Raw genomic sequence first — 17,758 nt, forward strand, 5'->3', positions numbered from 1 at the left:
TAAGAACCCCTACTAATTATGTAAAATTAAATGAAATCTATTTTAAATTTATTTACTTTGTTTTCTTGAGGTCAGGGTTTCTCTGTGTAGCCCTCACTGTCCTGGAACTCACTCGTAGACCAGGCTGGCCTCAAACTCAGAGAGATTTACCTGCTTCTGCCTCCCAAGTGATGGGATCAAAGGTGTGTTACCACTCCCTGGCAGAAACGTCTTTTTTCACCTTAGAGAAAACCTTTGTGTAGGATAGTATATTGACAAACAATTTCTTTCTTTTTCTTTTTTTGGTTTTTTTCGAGACAGGGTTTCTCTGTGGTTTTGCAGCCTGTCCTGGAACTAGCTCTTGTAGACCAGGCTGGTCTCGAACTCACAGAGATCTGCCTGCCTCTGCCTCCCAAGTGCTGGGATTAAAGGTGTGCACCACCGCCGCCCGGCCGACAAACAATTTCAATTGAAGTATTTGTAACATGAAAATTGATTCAAGGGCTGGAGAGATTGCTCAGTGGTTAAGAGCACTGACTGTTCTTCCAGAATACCATGGTTCAATTCCCACCATGCACATGGCAGCTTACAACTGTCTACAACTTCAAGAAATGACACAAATATACATGCAGGCAAAATACTGATGCACATAAAATGAAAATAATTTTTTATAAAAAGAAAATTGATTCAACATGCATCACCACATTTTATAGACTTTAAGAACGTCCTTTTAGGCTAGAGAGATGGGTCAGTGGTTAAGATTTCTTGCTGCTCTTACAAGATGATCTGAAGTAGGTTCCTAGCATCCATTTAAGACCGTTTTACAGCTGCATATAATTTTAGCTCCAGGAATATTCAGCATCCTTTTCTGGCCTTCCTAGGCACTACATGTAGAAATACTCAGGTATACATAAACACATTTTATATTTTTGAAAGTTATTATGTTTTATTGCTATTTCTTCCTTTCTTGGACTTTTCTGTTAAGTTATTGTAATTAAGTTACAATAAAACCATAGCTATAGTTGTTGAAAATAAATGCTAGTTTTTAGCTTTTTGTGTTAAGTAATAGTTTTTTTTTTTTTTTGGATTTTCGAGACAGGGTTTCTCCGTAGCTTTTTGGTAGTAATAGTTTTTTTTAATAAGATAAAACCTATTACTGCTGGGAGTGATGGTACACACTTTAATCCCAGTAAAGGCAAGTGGATCTCTGAATTCATGGCCAGCCTGTACCACAGCCAAGAGGGAGTCTGTCTCCCAAAAATAATCCAATAAGTAATTTATTTATTTACATCTGCTTCAGTATTCTAGACACTTCAGTTATAAGTAGATTCTGAGTTAGGTATTACTTTACCATATTTTTTAAGGATCCTTAATTTAAGGATTAAAGTTGCTGGACATATATTTGAGTAGCTAGCTATTAGGTAACATTTGTTTTCCTTTTGTAGGCACAACCAAGATATTTGATAAACCAAGGAAGCGAAAACGACAAAGGCATGTTACAGCCAGAGTACACTATAAAAAAGTGAGAAAGGACGGCTCCTCAAAAGAGGCTCCACGCTCGGAGGTATCACTCAGTTCCTCACCTTTCCACCTTCCACAGAGAATCACCTTCCACACTAGACGGCCCATCCTCTCCCTTGAAGATTTAAAGAATCTTGACTTATGGAGAGCCCAGTCCTAGCAAAGTAGAAATTGCAACTGTGGATAATGGCCCCTTTGCTTGAGATAGCAGATACATTATATATGTGTTGCCTTAGTAAGTAAAGTTGTTCTAAAACTGGAGAGTACAGTCTAAGTAACCAAATAATATGAATGAACCTAGATAGTGCCCCATAAAAGTTCAGACTGCTGTAGGTAGGAGGAAATTCCATATGCTTATTTACTGACCATCAGTTGCTTAGTTTGGGATGTTTATAAACATCAGCTCTTGAAAAGCATTTAAAGTGTCTTTAGAGAGCTTTTGAATTCAAGTTAAAAATAGAATTAGATCCAGTTTGTGAGCATCACACATGCTGCTGAGTGTTTTCTTTCTAATTTGAATAGAATGCCCAAGGGGGCATTGCCTAGGAAACACGGATCTGGAGGACAAATAAGTAATCAAATAAACTTAAGAATGTTTTCTCTCCCTTAGTGAAACCTTTAAGTGGAACAGCTCAAAAAGTTCCAGTGGAAAAGCCTCAGAGCAGTTAGTGGCAGGGCATGAGGCGCCCACTACCCGTCCAATCACAGCAGGGTTAGAACTAACATTGCATGCAGTCCGCCCGCGTGATTGGCTGAACATCTGTAAGTGCTTGATGGCTAGACAAATAGCAGCCCAGAGGGAGGAGGGGGTCATATGGAGGAGACATCAATAATACAGATGTGGGGTGTTATTTTTTTCTCTGCAAGGGAGAACTGATGATTCACAGGACTGCTGCCAGCCCCAAGGAGATTCTTGAAGATGGTGTAGAACATGATCCTGGGATGTCTGCATCCAAAAAATTGCAGGGTGAACGCGGTGGAGGAGCAGCACTCAAGGAGAATGTTTGTCAGGTAGGGAATGTTTGTCTCATTTTTGTTGCATGTGTACTTTTTGAGAAACCCCCTTTATCTCTTAAAAGACCTTATCTTGGTTAGAGAAAATGGTTATGGATGATTCCTGAGGAGTTTCTTTTTCTTTTTTTTTTTTTTTTAAAGATTTTTTTTTTAATTTATTATGTATACAACATTCCTTCCATATGCTTACATGCCAGAAGAGGGCACCAGATCTCATTATAGATGGCTATGAGCCACCATGTGGTTGCTGGGAATTGAACTCAGGACCTCTGGAAGGGCAATCAGTGCTCTTAACCTCTGAGCCATCTCTCCAGCCCCTTGAGTTTCTTTAAGGCTATAATTCTTTTGTCTCTTTTGAAAAAGAGAAGGAATTAGTTGAATATTGGTTACAGTCTGTCCTTGTGGCCTATGAGTATATACCTCCAAAAGCAGAGCATCCTGGAACCAGACCTAATTGTTTTGAGTCCTAACTGTTGTGCTGATTGTTTGCGAGGTGTTTCTGTGGCTTTGTGCGTTATCAGTTCCTTGGTTTACCTTTGTGAATTCTTAAAATCTGACATTATGAAAACCTGCTACTTGGTGTATGTGTGTACATATGGGTGGATGTGCAGGTGCATGTTCACATAACATATGGAGGTCAGAGGACAGTTTTGAGTGGAGATCCTCAGGTGACCAACACTTTTTGTTTGAAATGGAGCCTGTCATTTGCCCTGGAACTTTTAGACATTGGCCGTGCTGACTCAACCGTGAGCATCCAGAGGATGGGTCTGTGTGTCATTTCTCATGTCTCACCACAGCTGGGTACAAGCACACTGCATGCTTGAATTTCTATGTGGGCTGCTTGAATTTGAACTCAGGTCTCTTGCTTGCAAGTCAAGCATGTTAGTGATTGATTAACTTTCTTTGCTTTCTTTGCTGCTGTATTTATTTGTTGTTAGGTTTTTCTTTTCTTTTTGAGATGAAATCTTACTTAGTAGCCGTAGCTGGCCAGGAACTTCATGTGTTGACCAGGCTGGGCTCAAATTCATAGAGGTTTGCTTCCTTTGGGCTCCCTGCTGCCTGGGCACTATTGTTTTTAATTGAAACAACTAAAAAGTAAAACAGGTCCAGGCTGTGATGCTGTGATAGATGCAGTTTTATCCCATTGTCTTTTCATTGCATTTTTCTCTATTACATGAAGAATATCTAGGGGCTGGAGAGATGGTTAAGAGCGCTGGCTGTTCTTCCAGAGGTTCTGAGTTCAATCCCAGCAACCACATGGTGGCTCACAACCATCTGTAATGAGATCTGTCGCCCTCTTCTGGTGTGCAGGCATATATGGAAGCAGAATATTGTATACATGATAGATAGATAGGTAGGTAGGTAGGTAGATAGATAGATAGATAGATAGATAGATAGATAGATCTTTTCTTTAAAAAAATGTCCACGTGAACCAGGCCAGAGACAGATAGGCAGGTCTCTGAGTTCAAGGCCAGCCTGGTGTAGACAGTGAGTTCTAGGACGACCCCTGCTCTCTTTGGAATGGGGGTGGAGTGGGGCTTTTCCATATTTGCACTAATTCCCAAATGCAGTATTGATCCTGAAAAGCAGCTCTGCTCATTAATCATTGATAAAACAAGTCAGAATGTAAATGCATTTTACACCGATCATTAAAAGACAGTGTTTGTCACTTTAGATGGGATTCACGTTTAGTCCTAGCACTCAGAAGACCGAGCTAGCCTAGTAGTCTACATAGTGAGTTCCAAGCCATTGAGACCCTTGCCTTTTAAAAAAAAAAAAAGCTTGGTATGATTACACCCATCTATAATTTCAGCATTTGGGAGGGAGATATAGACAGAATGACAGAATGATGTTCATGGCCATTTTAAGCCACATATGGGGATAGTAGGTACAAAGGGTAGCCCTGTGGTCCAGGCTTGTTGTATTGATGTGATGTGCATGCATGTATATTAGGACATACAAATCCTGATATAAACTATTTGTGGCAGTTCCTTTGTCAAGTGTCGAGTTCAAAAGTAAATGATATGGTTATCCCAACTAAGCAGTTATGGTAAACCATGTAGTTAATTTGAATAACGTATTCAGTTTGTATTGTAATTGACATTTTCATGTTTTAAACTCAATGTGTTTGCTTACTATATGAAAACTGTTTATTGGCCCTCTATGTATGTACATATACAAAACGAATTTTGTTTTGTTTTGTTTTTATTTGTGAGTAATAAATAATAGGAAAGTCAAGGTAAGAAAGATAAACTCTGCCTGTCTCCCTAACATTTTCCTACTTGTTTATTTAGGTGACCAAGACCTTTTGTTTCTTTTATTCCCCCACCCACCTGTAGACCAGGCTGGCCTAAAACTAGAGATCCACCTGCCTCTGCGTCCCTTGTACTGGGATTAGAGGCGTTTCTTTTGATTTTTTTTTTTGTTTTTGTTTTTTTTTTTTTTTTTTGGTTTCTGTGGACTAAATCAGTTGTGTAGATGAAAAAATACTTTGGGAAAGCTTGTTTATATTGTTATGTAATAGTTAATAGTTGCGTCTGTACTGAATATAGATTTATTTGGAGGGGGTATACATATGAGTCTATGTTCAGGTGTTTGTATTTCATGACTGTGTTCATGTATATACATGCCTATGCATGGTGGAAGCCATAAGTCGAAAGTAGGGTGTTCTCCCCCCTTTGAGACAAAGTCTCTTTATGTAACCCTGGCTGACCTGAAACTTTGTACAAACCTAGCTGTCCTGGAACTCACTGAGATCCCTCTGCCTCTGTATTGAGATTCGGTCTGTGCACCACCATGCTCAGTTCTGTCCTTTTTGATTTTTGAGGCAGGGTCTGTTACTGGAATCCAGAACTTGATGTTTAGGTAGGCAGCCTGGCCAGAAGGATCAAGAAATCCAGTGTGGATTTGCAGTGTGCACTACCATGCCTAGCTTTTTACACAAGTTTGGGGAATGCACTTGTTTTCTCATACTTGCAGAGCAAGCTCTTCACTAACTGAGCCATCTCCTCAGCCTCATTACTCTGTTTTTCAAGGAACAACTATTTACACAGCATGTATGCTATAAAAGATTAGAGTTTATAAGTGTTTTAAAGTATACAAGAAGATTGTGTATACAATATGCAGTTTTCATTGTATGAAGGACATGGGTATTCACAGATTTGGTATGGGGGTTTCCTAGTTGATGGTATCAGGCTAATTTTTTTCTACTTCTTTTTTGTTGTTGTTGGGAATCAGTTGTAGATGCAATGGGATAAAAAGAAACATTGGGAATTTCTAAGGTTTTCTTTCTTTTTTGCTTTTTCAAGACAGGGTTTCTCTGTGGTTTTGGAGCCTGTCCTGGAACTAGCTCTTGTAGACCAGGCTGGTCTCGAACTCACAGAGATCCGCCTGCCTCTGCCTCCCGAGTGCTGGAATTAAAGGCGTGCGCCACCACCGCCCAGCCTAAGGTTTTCATAATTAGATATAATATCCTCATTTCATAAGGCTCTTTTTCCTTTTAGTGATACCATGTCTTCATGAGACTGTCTATGTCAGTGATGTTATGTCCCTCTTCCTGGTGGGCCCAAAGCTTTGTGTTTAATTCCCAATGAGAGGGACAAAAAGATAACGGGTGAGAAGGGTTATATATTTTTTTAAAAAATATTTATTTATTATGTATACAATATTCTGTCTGTGTGCATGTCTGCAGGCCAGAAGAGGGCACCAGACCTCTTTACAGATGGTTGTGAGCCTCCATGTGGTTGCCGGGAATTGAACTCAGGACCTTTGGAAGAGCAGGCAATGCTCTTAACCACTAAGCCATCTATCCATCCCCCGGAGTTATATTTTTTTATGAAGTAATTTGATATATATATATATCTCAAATGGCTCTTATTTTGATACTGTTAGGACCCAAGTCCAATTGGCTGGTATTGCCTCCTGCACAGCTTTCTGGTTTGTCTCCTCTTAGCTTTGTTCTTGAGTTCATTTTCCAGTAACCAGCTATAGGAATCTTAAAAAATGAACACCTGAGTTCAACCCTCATTTGGCAAAACTCTCCAATGGTACATCTTTGCAATTATATTAAAATCTGAAATTATTGACCTCCTCCCTTTTTTTATGTCATTTACTGCCAGTTATGACTTGTCTTCACTTCAGTAAAGTAACAGTGTCTTTCAGTCACATTTTCCTCCCTGTGGGCTTGCTACCTTCCTTTGTCACAGCCTACTGTGAACTTTCAGACCCTGACCTAAGATGTCATCCTCATAAACAAAGCCAAGTTAGCTATTTGAATTCTCTGCCTAATACTAATTGATACTGATCATTTTCTGAACTCTTTCCTGTGTTGTTATTAGTGTTAATTACCAACTTGGCAGGATTTGGAATCACCTCCAGGTACACCTGTGAGGGATTGTTTATTCTGTGGTCTTGCCTCTAAGGGATTATCTTGATTAGCTTAATTAATTGAAGTGGGGAAATTTGCCCACTGTGAATGGTGCCTTTCCCTTGGCTGAGGTTCCAGACTGTGAGCTAGGCTAAAGCAGTTCATTGCTCTCTGATTTCTCATTGTGGACGATGTTTGACCAGCTGCATCAAGCTCCTGCTACCTTGACCTCTCCACCAGAGTAGACCATATCTTGAACTATGAGCCAGAACAAACCTTTCTCCCTTAAATTGCTTTCGTCGGGGTGTTTTATCAGAACAAAAAGAACAGTAACTAAGACAACTATTGTTTTCATTTGTTTGTCTCATCTGTCCCCATAAAAACCAGAGAACTTCTTGTGCTTGGCATATAGGAGGTAATTATTAATATTAGTTGAAGAAGTGATGGAATTTCACAGATGTTTTTTCTTTGCTGTTGATCTTATGAGGATTCTTCATTTGGGAGTTTTCTAAAGTCTTTCTACAGACAAATCTCTATTCCTTTACAGAACTGTGAAAAACTGGGTGAGCTGTTACTATGTGAGGCTCAATGCTGTGGGGCTTTCCACCTGGAGTGCCTTGGCCTAACTGAGATGCCGCGAGGAAAATTTATCTGCAATGAGTGTCGCACAGGTAAAGTAGATGATGTCGGAATTTTAGTTTTTTTAGGACAAAGGTGTATTGAAGATGCTGCTTTCTGACAACAGGGAGCTTATTGTACATGTAGATGTGGGTACTGTGAGGTCCTATCCCTCGGGGAATCTTACAGAATAATAGAATTGCCTTGTTATCTTTATCGTTCTGAAATGAACTCTGAATAAACTGATCCCAAGGTAAAGCTATGTTTTTAAGAGTTGCATATAAATCAAACAGTGTGTAGTACTTTCTGTGTGGCTCAAGTGTGGTAATGTCTTTGAGACCCATCTGTGTTAAAAAGGGGTATGTCAGGTTCCAGGACAGGCTCCAAAGCCACAGAGAAACCCTGTCTCGAAAAACCAAAAAAAAAAAAAAAAAAAAAAAAAAAAGGGTATGTCAGTAGATCATCTTTCTACCCTTCCTTCTCCACTCTGCTCTCCCTCACACCATAGCCCAGGCTTGCTTTGAGCTCATTCTTTCTGCTTTGATCTCCTGAGTGTTGGGATTGTAGATGTAAGCCAACATTTCTTTCTAGCTTATTCTTTCTTAAAATACCTGTGTTGAGGTGTATATAGCATACACTGAGCTAGCACATGTAATCAGGCAGATTATGAGCTTAAGACCTCTATGGGCTTACAGTATTAGATCCCTTTTTCTTTTCCTTGAGAAAGGGTTTCTCCATAACCCTGAAGGAGACCAGGCTGGCTTCAAACTCAAAAAGAGGTGCCTGTCTCTACCTTCTAAGTTCTGAGACTAAAGGCATGTGTCAAAAACACCCAGCAAGATCCTTTTGTTTGATTGTGTGTGATACTGTGTTTATGTCTGTGTGTATTCTTTTGTTACTATTAAATTTTGAAGTTTATGAGGGTTTTGCATACATGCCTGGCTATGAAATCACTTATGCCTAGTATATGAGTAGGCTAGAAGACGATACATATCTACTGGAATTGGAATTTAAGCATAATTGTGAGCTACCTTGTGGATGCTGGGAAATAACATTGTATCCTCGGGAAGAGCAATTGGTGCTCTTTACCTGCTGAGCCATTGCTGCAATCCCTTGAGATGCTATCTTGGGGGGCGGGGAACCCAGGCAGTGGTGGTGCACACCTTTAATCCCAGCACTCAGGATGCAGAGCAGAGACAGGTGGAATTCTATGAGTTCAAGGCCAGCCTGGTCTACAGAGCGAGTTCTATGACAGGCTCCAAAGCTACAGAGAAACCCTGTCTCAGAAAATGAGTTTCAGATCCCAAGAATCTCTTAAAAAAAAAAACAACCTCAGTGGAAAATTCTTTCTTTGATCTTCCTGATTCCTGAACAGTGTTAATCCACTTGACCCATCTGTTTCACACCTGCTCAGACTTTAAGTTTAGGCAGACAAAACTATGGCTAGCCATCCTTTACTGCATTAGCAGATTCCAGTGATTGTTAAGGAGGACTTCCTTATCTTCCATCTCTCGGTGGCTGCCGAACAAAATGCTGTGTCTTGTCTTATGGTTAGAGTATGTTTAATATAGCTGCAGAATGCATACCTTCAGCTACAGGAATTACATGAATGGCAAGGACTCTATGATCTTATTACCTTAACAGTCAGTGTCCAGTTTGTCTTGAGGTCCATGATACAGATGAGGCAGGAATAACTTGTACAACAATACATAGCTGAATCATTGAAGGATTCAAATGTTACTTTATTAACTATGTATTTCCTTTTTTGAATGTTCAGTGGAGGTTCAATCAAAAGAAAATAATAATCTTCAGGTTGTCCTGCAAGATATGTAAATATGTAAATATGAGTTCCTCCCACCTTTGCTTGTTGGAGTTTGGAGCTTTAATTTCTTCCAAGTCTAAGCAGTTTTATTTGGAGGGCAAAAATGTTTAACCTAACCCTGGACCCAAGATCTCTTCAGATGTCCTATAGACAAAATTCCTCTGATTCAGGAGGCCTTACAGCCAGAAATGTAAGTAGAGGGTCTTTGAAAGCTGGCCCTCAACTCGATGCTTTCTTCCCTTCCACTATAGCATCAGCTCTAGGCCCAGGACAGAAGCAAAAGAATTCTGAATGAGATTAGGAATCTTTCCCAAGTTGAGAGGATTCTGGATATTATGTGTAGAAAGCTCCTGTAGCATTGAAAAGATTTATTCAGATAGGGTGTTATCAGGACCTAGAAACACTGGTTGGTCTTAATAGAGATCAGGATGAAGAAAAAGGCGTGTTGTTTAGATGCACCTTTGCTTTCTGTCTGTATCATGGATGGGATCTTTCTGAGAATGCTAGCCACGATAGGGGAAAAAAATGAATAATAGATTTAGGCCAAATCTTACACTGCCCTTTCCTGATGATACTGCTGTACAATGAATGCAAAATTTTATTCGTAGAGATTACACATTTTGAAATTACATTGGGCCATAATCATTCCATCAAGCCATTGGAAATTGGTCACTTTCCTGCATTTGTAAATTTTTGGGGTACTTCATCAGCTCCTCTGAGCTTGATCACATGCTTTTTGCTGACTCCTTAGTAGCAATAAACTGTTTTCTTTTTTCTTTTTCTACTGTATCTTAGTTTTGTGTATTTCCTGCCAATCTACCACTGTCAGAATGTTCCACTGTTCTCCTTTTTCTGGTGTTTCTGCTACTACTCCCACTGCTGTTGTGGTCAGTGGAGGTCCTATCTGACCATCCGTAGCTAGGGATGAGGGGAAGGGTTGAGGTAGAGATAGTGTAACAAAAAAGCAGCTGATGGATAACTGCTACCATGCCTAAAACACAGTTCTTTCTACGCTCCCTGGACCTGTCTCCCCTCCCTCTTCTTCCTCTTCATCCTGCCCTTACCTTACAATTCCTCCTCTCAATTTGCCTTTCCCTGGGAAGCCATTATAGCTCCAGTGCTGACACTTATATATATAAAATATTGTTTCTTTGTTAATGTACAGTTTACAAACAATTTCTTTTTCCCTGTGTTCACTGTTTCTTTTTAGGCGTTTGGGGTTTTTATTTTTACCTTTTTTGTTTTTTTTTTGTTTTTTTTCTGAGACAGAGTCATTTTGCAGTTCAACCTGTTCTCAAACTCAATAAATGTTTCTAAATATAATCCTCCTGCCTCAGCCTCCCAAATGCTAAGATTATAGGTATGGGCCACCATGACTAGCTTTTTTACTGTGTTAAAATCTGATTTGCCTGTATTGATATTTCATTTGTATTTTAACAAAGCTTGCCTGACGATCAGAGTACAGAGCTAAGCCACTAGATTCTAGGCAGTGGTGGCTCACACCTTTGATTCTAGGACTCAGGAGACAGAGGCAGAGGACTCTCTGTTAGTTAAGGCCACCCTGAGCTACACAAGATTGAATCTGTCTAAAAGAGAAACAGCTCACACAAAGGTGATCGCAGCACTTAGGATCCCACACCTTTAGTCCCAGCCCGAGGGAGGTGGAGGCAGGAGTGATATGGCTGGGCCGAGAGAGGGAATATAAAGCGGGAAGAGACAAAAGTTCAGTGTAGTCTGTGGACAGGATCGCCCCTTTGGTCTGAGAATTGGTAAAGAGGTTAAAAAAAAAAAAAACTCTCTAGGGGCTGCCCACTTTGCTTCTCTGATCCTTCAGCTTTCACCCCCTAGTATCTGACTCTGTGTTTTTATTATTAATACCAATTAGAATTCGTGCTACATTTGCCTGTGTTTTGTTTGCTTCTATTGTTAGGCTCACATCCAAATTGTCCTTTCCCTGACCATCTGGTCTCTTTGCCCTTAAACTTGTTTTAATCCTTTTTTTTTTTTCTTTGTTTTCAGTTGGTGGTTTACTGTGGTGTCCAGGCTGACCTTTAACTCATGCCTTCCTCATCCTTTGCATGTTGCTCCATCAATTATATTAGTTTTTGCCATCTTTTGGCAGTCTTTGGAACTTTGGTTTATTTTATGGTCATGAGGAGCAGAATCTGGGTTTTTGTGTGTAGTAGACCAGCTCTACCACTGAGATGTGTCCATCTGTCTTATGAGACATGATCTCAGGCTGACTACAAAATTCTCAATTCTCCAGGACAACTCATTATTGTTGGTATTACAAGCATACACCATTATTCGTGGCTCAGGATTTTTATTTGTAGTTTTCTGGTAGGTTCATTGTCTTTTTTGTTTTTGAAACAAGGTCTGCCTTGCGGTGGTGGTACACGCCTTTAATCCCAGCACTTGGGAGGCAGAGGCAGGTGGATTTCTGTGAGTTCGAGACCAGCCTGGTCTACAAGAGCTAGTTCCAGGACAGGCTTGAAAGCTACAGAGAAACCCTGTCTCGAAAAACTTTAAAAAAAAAAAAGAAAAGAAAAGAAACAAGGTCTAACCCTGGCTAACCTTGAACTCAGAGATTTACTTGCTCAGACTCGGGATTTAAAGTGTGCACTAACATGCCTATTTTTAGATTCATTTTCCTAATGTCTTCAAAGGAGCAGACATTTTAAGTTTTGATAGAAGTCTGGTTTGTCAACTTCTAGAAAGGTTTTTATTTTATATGTATTAGCGTTTTGCCTGCTTGCTGTCACATACTTACATACATATGTATATGTTGTATGCCTGCAGGTCTGTTGTCCTCAAGGCTAGGAGAGGACATTGGTTCCCCAGAGTTGGAGTTAGAGGTGATTTTGAGATGCCATATTATAGGTGCTGGGAATTGAACCTTGGCCTTCTGGAAGGGAAATCAATGTGCTCTTAACCACTGTGCCATCTTTGGTCCCTGGTTTATCGACTTTCATTTGTATTATTTTATGTCATGTTTAAGAAATACAGCTTAAGGGCCGGGCGGTGGTGGCGCATGCCTTTAATCCCAGCACTTGGGAGGCAGAGGCAGGCGAATCTCTGTGAGTTCGAGACCAGCCTGGTCTACAAGAGCTAGTTCCAGGACAGGCTCCAAAACCACAGAGAAACCCTGTCTCGAACCCCCCCCCCCCCAAAAAAAAAAAAGAAATACAGCTTAACTCAGTGTCACTTTTTCCAGTACATCTTCTGTGATTTTTATAGTTTCTGTCTTCATATTTATGTGTATAATCTTTCATAGTAACTTGTATGTGTGATTTGAAGTATAGAGAAATTTCCATTTTTATTTTTTCTAGGCCTGGAAGTTAGATTCAGAGTCTTATGTAGTTTCAGCAATCAGTGTATCACTGTATCCTCAGCCTGAGACTGTATAAGGTATTCTGGGGGTGAGGGGCTGGCGAGATAACTGAGTGCTTAAGAGCACTCCCTGCCTGCTCTTCCAGAGGACCTGCAGACCTGAGGTCCATTCCCAGCAACCCTTTACAGTGGAATCTAGTGCCTTCTTCTGGCATAACGGTGTACATGCAGATAGAGCACTCATAAATAAGTCTTTTTTCTCTCCTAAGATATTTTACCTGCTTCCAGACAGATAAAAAGTATGAAGATATTTTCTTACTTCATGGCTCTCCCTGCTCTACTGTAATAGGGGATCATCTCAGGTTTGCTTTTCAGTGCTGGCCTGTTCCCTTCTGCTATATCTCCAAAGCAGGGCTTCTCCCTCCCCTCCCGCTTCTTTCTTTCCTTAACTTTTCATTGTGTACATGGATAATGGTGGAACAAAAAGTTTGCATGTTTTCAGGTAGGAAGGTGACTCATTCAATAAAATAATTGCCATACAAGTGTAAGGACCTGATTTTAGATTCCCAGCATCTCTGTAAAAGGTCGGGCATGGCTATGTGTATCTGTAATCCCAGACACTGGGAGACAGACAGGTAGGTTTCTGGAGCTCACTATCTAGCCACCATATGAGCATCAATAAAACAAGAGGGGGCGGGGCTGGGACTTAGTGCATTTTCACAGAACCTGCCTTCATTCCCCTGCACCACATTGGGAAGCACACAGCTGTCTGAAACTCAAGTTCCAGGGGATCCAGCATCCTCTTCTGGCCTCACACAAATACACATACTCACAAATAAATATTTTAAAAAAGTAAAAGGTAGAGTCTGGGCAGTGGTGGCTCATGCCTTTAATCCCAGCACTCCCAGGTGAATCTCTATGGGTTTGAGGGCAGCCTGGTCTCTATACAAAGTAAGTTTCAGGATAGTTAGAGCTGTTACACAGAGAAACCCAGTCTCGCCGGGCGGTGGTGGCGCACGCCTTTAATCCCAGCACTTGGGAGGCAGAGGCAGGCGAATCTCTGTGAGTTCGAGACCAGCCTGGTCTACAAGAGCTAGTTCCAGGACAGGCTCCAAAGCCACAGAGAAACCCTGTCTCGAAAAACCAAAAAAAAAAAAAAAAAAGAGAAACCCAGTCTCAAAAAACAAACAAATAAATAAAAATAAAAGATAAAAGGTAGAGAATGATTGAGGGACAACTCTCATGTCAACCTTAACCTCCACTTAAAGCATGTACATACAGGAAGAATCTGTAAGTGTTTATTGAAGTCTTCTAACAGAACTTTGAAAAGAAAATCCAATATATTTTCAAGAGTTACAGTATTCCTGGTTTTATTTTCAGATTTTTCCATATGTCTCAAAGGTATTTTTTAAAAGAAGGCTGGAGCCCGGCGATGGTGGCGCACGCCTTTAATCCCAGCACTCGGGAGGCAGAGGCAGGCGGATCTCTGAGTTCGAGACCAGCCTGGTCTACAAGAGTTAGTTCCAGGACAGGCTCCAAAGCCACAGAGAAACCCTGTCTTGAAAAACAAAACAAAACAAAACAAAAAAAATAAATAAATAAATAAATAAATAAAAGAAGGCTGGAGAGATGACTTAGGTTAAGAGCACTGGCTGTTCTACAGGTCCTGAGTTCAATTCTCAGTGACCACAAAGTGACTCGTAACCATCTGCAGTGAGATCTGCCCCCTCCTGGCATGCATGCAGGTAGAACACTGTATACAAAACAAATAAATCTAAATAAATAAATAAAACTCTTTAAAAACAAAACTGGCAAGCTGGGCGCCTTTAATCCCAGCACTCGGGAGGCAGAGGCAGGCGGATCTCTGGGAGTTCGAGGCCAGCCTGGTCTACAAGAGCTAGTTCCAGAATAGGAACCAAAAAGCTACGGAGAAACCCTGTCTCGAAAAATTAAAAAGAAAAAAAAACCAAAAAAACTGGCTGTGATAGTTTTGTCAACTTGAAACAATGTTGAATTATCTGAGAAGAGATAAGAATTGTACTGAACACAGTGGTACAAGCCTTTAATTCTAGCACTTGAGAGACAGAGAGAAGCAAGTGGATTTCTTAAGTTCAGATCTCAGAATTCCCCAGAAAGCTTCACAGAAAATTGTCGAAATCTCCTTGACCTGTGGGCATATCTATAGGAAATTGCCCTAAGTTCATTCATTGATGTGGCAAAATTCAGTCTAAAAGTGCATCACATGTATTCCTACTGTCTGCTCCTGACTGGAGACAACATTGACTGCGTCAAGGTGCTTCCACCTTGCTGCCTTGATAGACCATAATCTGATGAAATTGTAAGCTAAAATAGACCCTTTCTTCTATAGCTTGCTTTGTCATGGCTTTTTTTGGGGGGGGGGTTGATTTTTTTTGTTTTTGTTTTGTTTTTTTGAGACAGGGTAGTTTTAGAATCTGTTATGGAGCTAGCTCTTTTTTTTTTTTTTTAATTAATTAATTTATTTATTTATGCAGTATCCTGCCTGTAGGCCAGAAAAGGGCACCAGATCTCATTACAGGTGGTTGTGAGCCACCATATGGTTGCTGGGAATTGAACTCAGGACCTCTGGAAGAACTGTCAGTGCTCTTAACCGCTGAGCCATCTCTCCAGCCCCATGGAGCTAGCTCTTGTAGACCAGGCTGGCCTCGAACTCACCGAGATCCGCCTCCCTCTGCCTCCTCCCGAGTGCTCCGATTAAAGGCGTGTGCCACCAACCCGCCCGGCTTGCCAGTTTTGTTTTTAAGAGTGTGCGTTGTCATGGATTTTTGTCATACAAGCCAGGAATAAGGCTTGAGAGGAACCATTTAATGTCCACCTTGTTCCTGTGTTTTCTTTATCACCTACAATGCAGTTGGATCTAGAGGCTGGATTTTCTTTGAGAGAAATGTGTTGTAGTCAGTATAATATGACACTTTTTTATATCATACCAATAAACACATATCAGATCAAATTGTCCACTTTTTTGTTTTTGTTTTTGAGGCAGGGTTTCTCTGTGTAGCTTTCAAGTCTTTCCTGGAACTTTCTCAGTACACCATGCTGGTCTGAAACTCAGATTCACCTGCCTCTGCCTCCCGAGTGCTGGGATTAAAGGCGTGCGCTGCCACCGCCTGCCCATATTGCCCACTTATAAAGGTACTAAAGTTGTGCATAGTCAGATTCTGTCAGTTTGGTAAATTTTATAAAGTTCTTCACTAACTTATTCCTAACGACTTTGATTGGGATAGATTCTTGTATTATTAATCTGTTGACTCTTTCCTTTTCCAGGAATCCATACCTGTTTTGTATGTAAACAGAGTGGGGAAGATGTGAAAAGGTGCCTTCTGCCCTTATGTGGAAAGTTTTACCATGAACAATGTGTCCAGAAGTACCCACCAACTGTCACGCAGAACAAGGGCTTCCGGTGCCCCCTGCACATCTGTATAACTTGCCATGCTGCTAATCCAGCCAATGTATCTGCTTCTAAAGGTATGGATTTTTTTTTTTTGATGTAAATCAATCTAATTGTAAGACTTTGGTTTCTTGGGCACTACTACTTATTTTTCAAGTGCAATCTGAAGCATCCTGCTTGTCAGTTTGCTAAAGTAGCAACATTTGTGGCCAAGTAGAGTAATGAATTCCTATGGATACCATGCTGTGTTCTGTGGAATTTCCAGCTGATGGCTTAAAATATTTAGATATCATTAGAGATTTTGTTTGAAAACATCTCCTATTCAATACACTTTATATCCCTTTTAGTTCTTCTACCATATAGATTTAAGTAATTGGATCCTGGTTTTTAGTTGCTGACGTATATTAGGAGATCCATCTGAGAAATAAGCTTCATAAAGTAATAAGCAAAGACTAGTTCCACTGTTCAATTGCTTTTGTCTTCTGTTTTTGTTTTTTTTTGTTTGTTTGTTTGTTTGTTTTTAAGACGGTTTCTCTGTGTAGCCCTGGCTGTCCTGGAATACTCTGTAGACCAGACTGGCCTCAAACTCAACAGAGATCCACCAGCCTCTGCCTCCCAAGTCAATTCGTTTTAATTTACTTATGTCGGATGTTACAGGATTTGAGGCAGTCTTCTGGATTGTAGATCATGGTCTCCTTGCAGATGCAGATGTATTGACAGTTGTGCAGTCCTGTTCCCACTGGGGACTAGCACAGAGTTCCCCTCTTCATCTTAATAGAGAATTACATGTTTAAGAGCCATGTTTCTCCCTGCTGGCAAATAGACTTTCATAATGCACTTTGTTTCCATATGTAATCTTTTTCTCTTGCTTCTCTCCCATTTTTCTTCTTCCCATAAATGTAGGTCGTTTGATGCGTTGTGTCCGATGTCCTGTGGCCTACCATGCTAATGACTTTTGTCTTGCTGCTGGGTCAAAAATCCTTGCATCTAATAGTATCATCTGCCCTAATCACTTCACCCCTAGGCGGGGCTGCCGAAATCATGAGCATGTTAATGTCAGCTGGTGTTTTGTGTGCTCAGAAGGTAAGATGTGACTTCTAACTTTGAGTGGTTTCAAAGGGATTATCAAGTGTTTTATATTTTAATGTGTATTGCAGTGAATATATGGACAACTTACAGGAGTTGCTTCTCTTCCTCTTGCCATATGGGTCCTAGATATCAAACTTAGGTCTTCAGACTTGGCTCATCTTTCTGACCCTGAAATAAGATCTCTCAGTCAATCTGTTTTGGCTAGACTGGTGTGCTGTTGAGTCCCTAGGATCTACTTATCTCAAGTACTCAGTGCTGGGGTTACAGGCTAGCTTCTCTGGGTTCTGGGAATCCTAACTTTGGGGCCTCATAGTTTGTAGCAAGTCCATTATGACCGACCCACTGATAAGTCTCTCCAGTCTCTCATGTATCATTTTTAGTTTATAATACTTGAGGCTGGGAATAGTGCTTGCTTAGCCTATCATGCCCAAAGCATTCGATTTTATTTAAATTGATGTGATAATCTTTACTGTACATCACATGAATTCAGTGCCAGAGTAGGCCAGAAGAGGGAGTCATTTCCCCTGGAACTAGAGTTATAGAAGGTTGTTAGTAACTATGTGTTTGCTGGGGAATCAAACTCTGGTCCTCT

General features: G+C 40.6%; 1 protein-coding gene across 10 annotated transcripts in view; it reads left to right on the plus strand.

Moving 5' to 3' along the window:
- Nsd1 (nuclear receptor binding SET domain protein 1) overlaps window positions 1–17,758 on the plus strand; it is a 114,697-nt gene that overhangs the window by 68,870 nt on the left and 28,069 nt on the right. For all 10 annotated transcript variants that reach the window (XM_057787190.1, XM_057787194.1, XM_057787189.1 and 7 more), the window contains 5 exons: window positions 1,425–1,543; window positions 2,368–2,511; window positions 7,428–7,551; window positions 15,954–16,154; window positions 16,981–17,160. In XM_057787190.1, coding sequence (XP_057643173.1) covers window positions 1,425–1,543; window positions 2,368–2,511; window positions 7,428–7,551; window positions 15,954–16,154; window positions 16,981–17,160 — 768 coding nt within the window. The remainder of the gene's footprint in view (window positions 1–1,424; window positions 1,544–2,367; window positions 2,512–7,427; window positions 7,552–15,953; window positions 16,155–16,980; window positions 17,161–17,758) is intronic.

Source organism: Chionomys nivalis, chromosome 13, assembly GCF_950005125.1.
Source record: "Chionomys nivalis chromosome 13, mChiNiv1.1, whole genome shotgun sequence".
Taxonomy (NCBI): Eukaryota; Metazoa; Chordata; class Mammalia; order Rodentia; family Cricetidae; genus Chionomys; species Chionomys nivalis.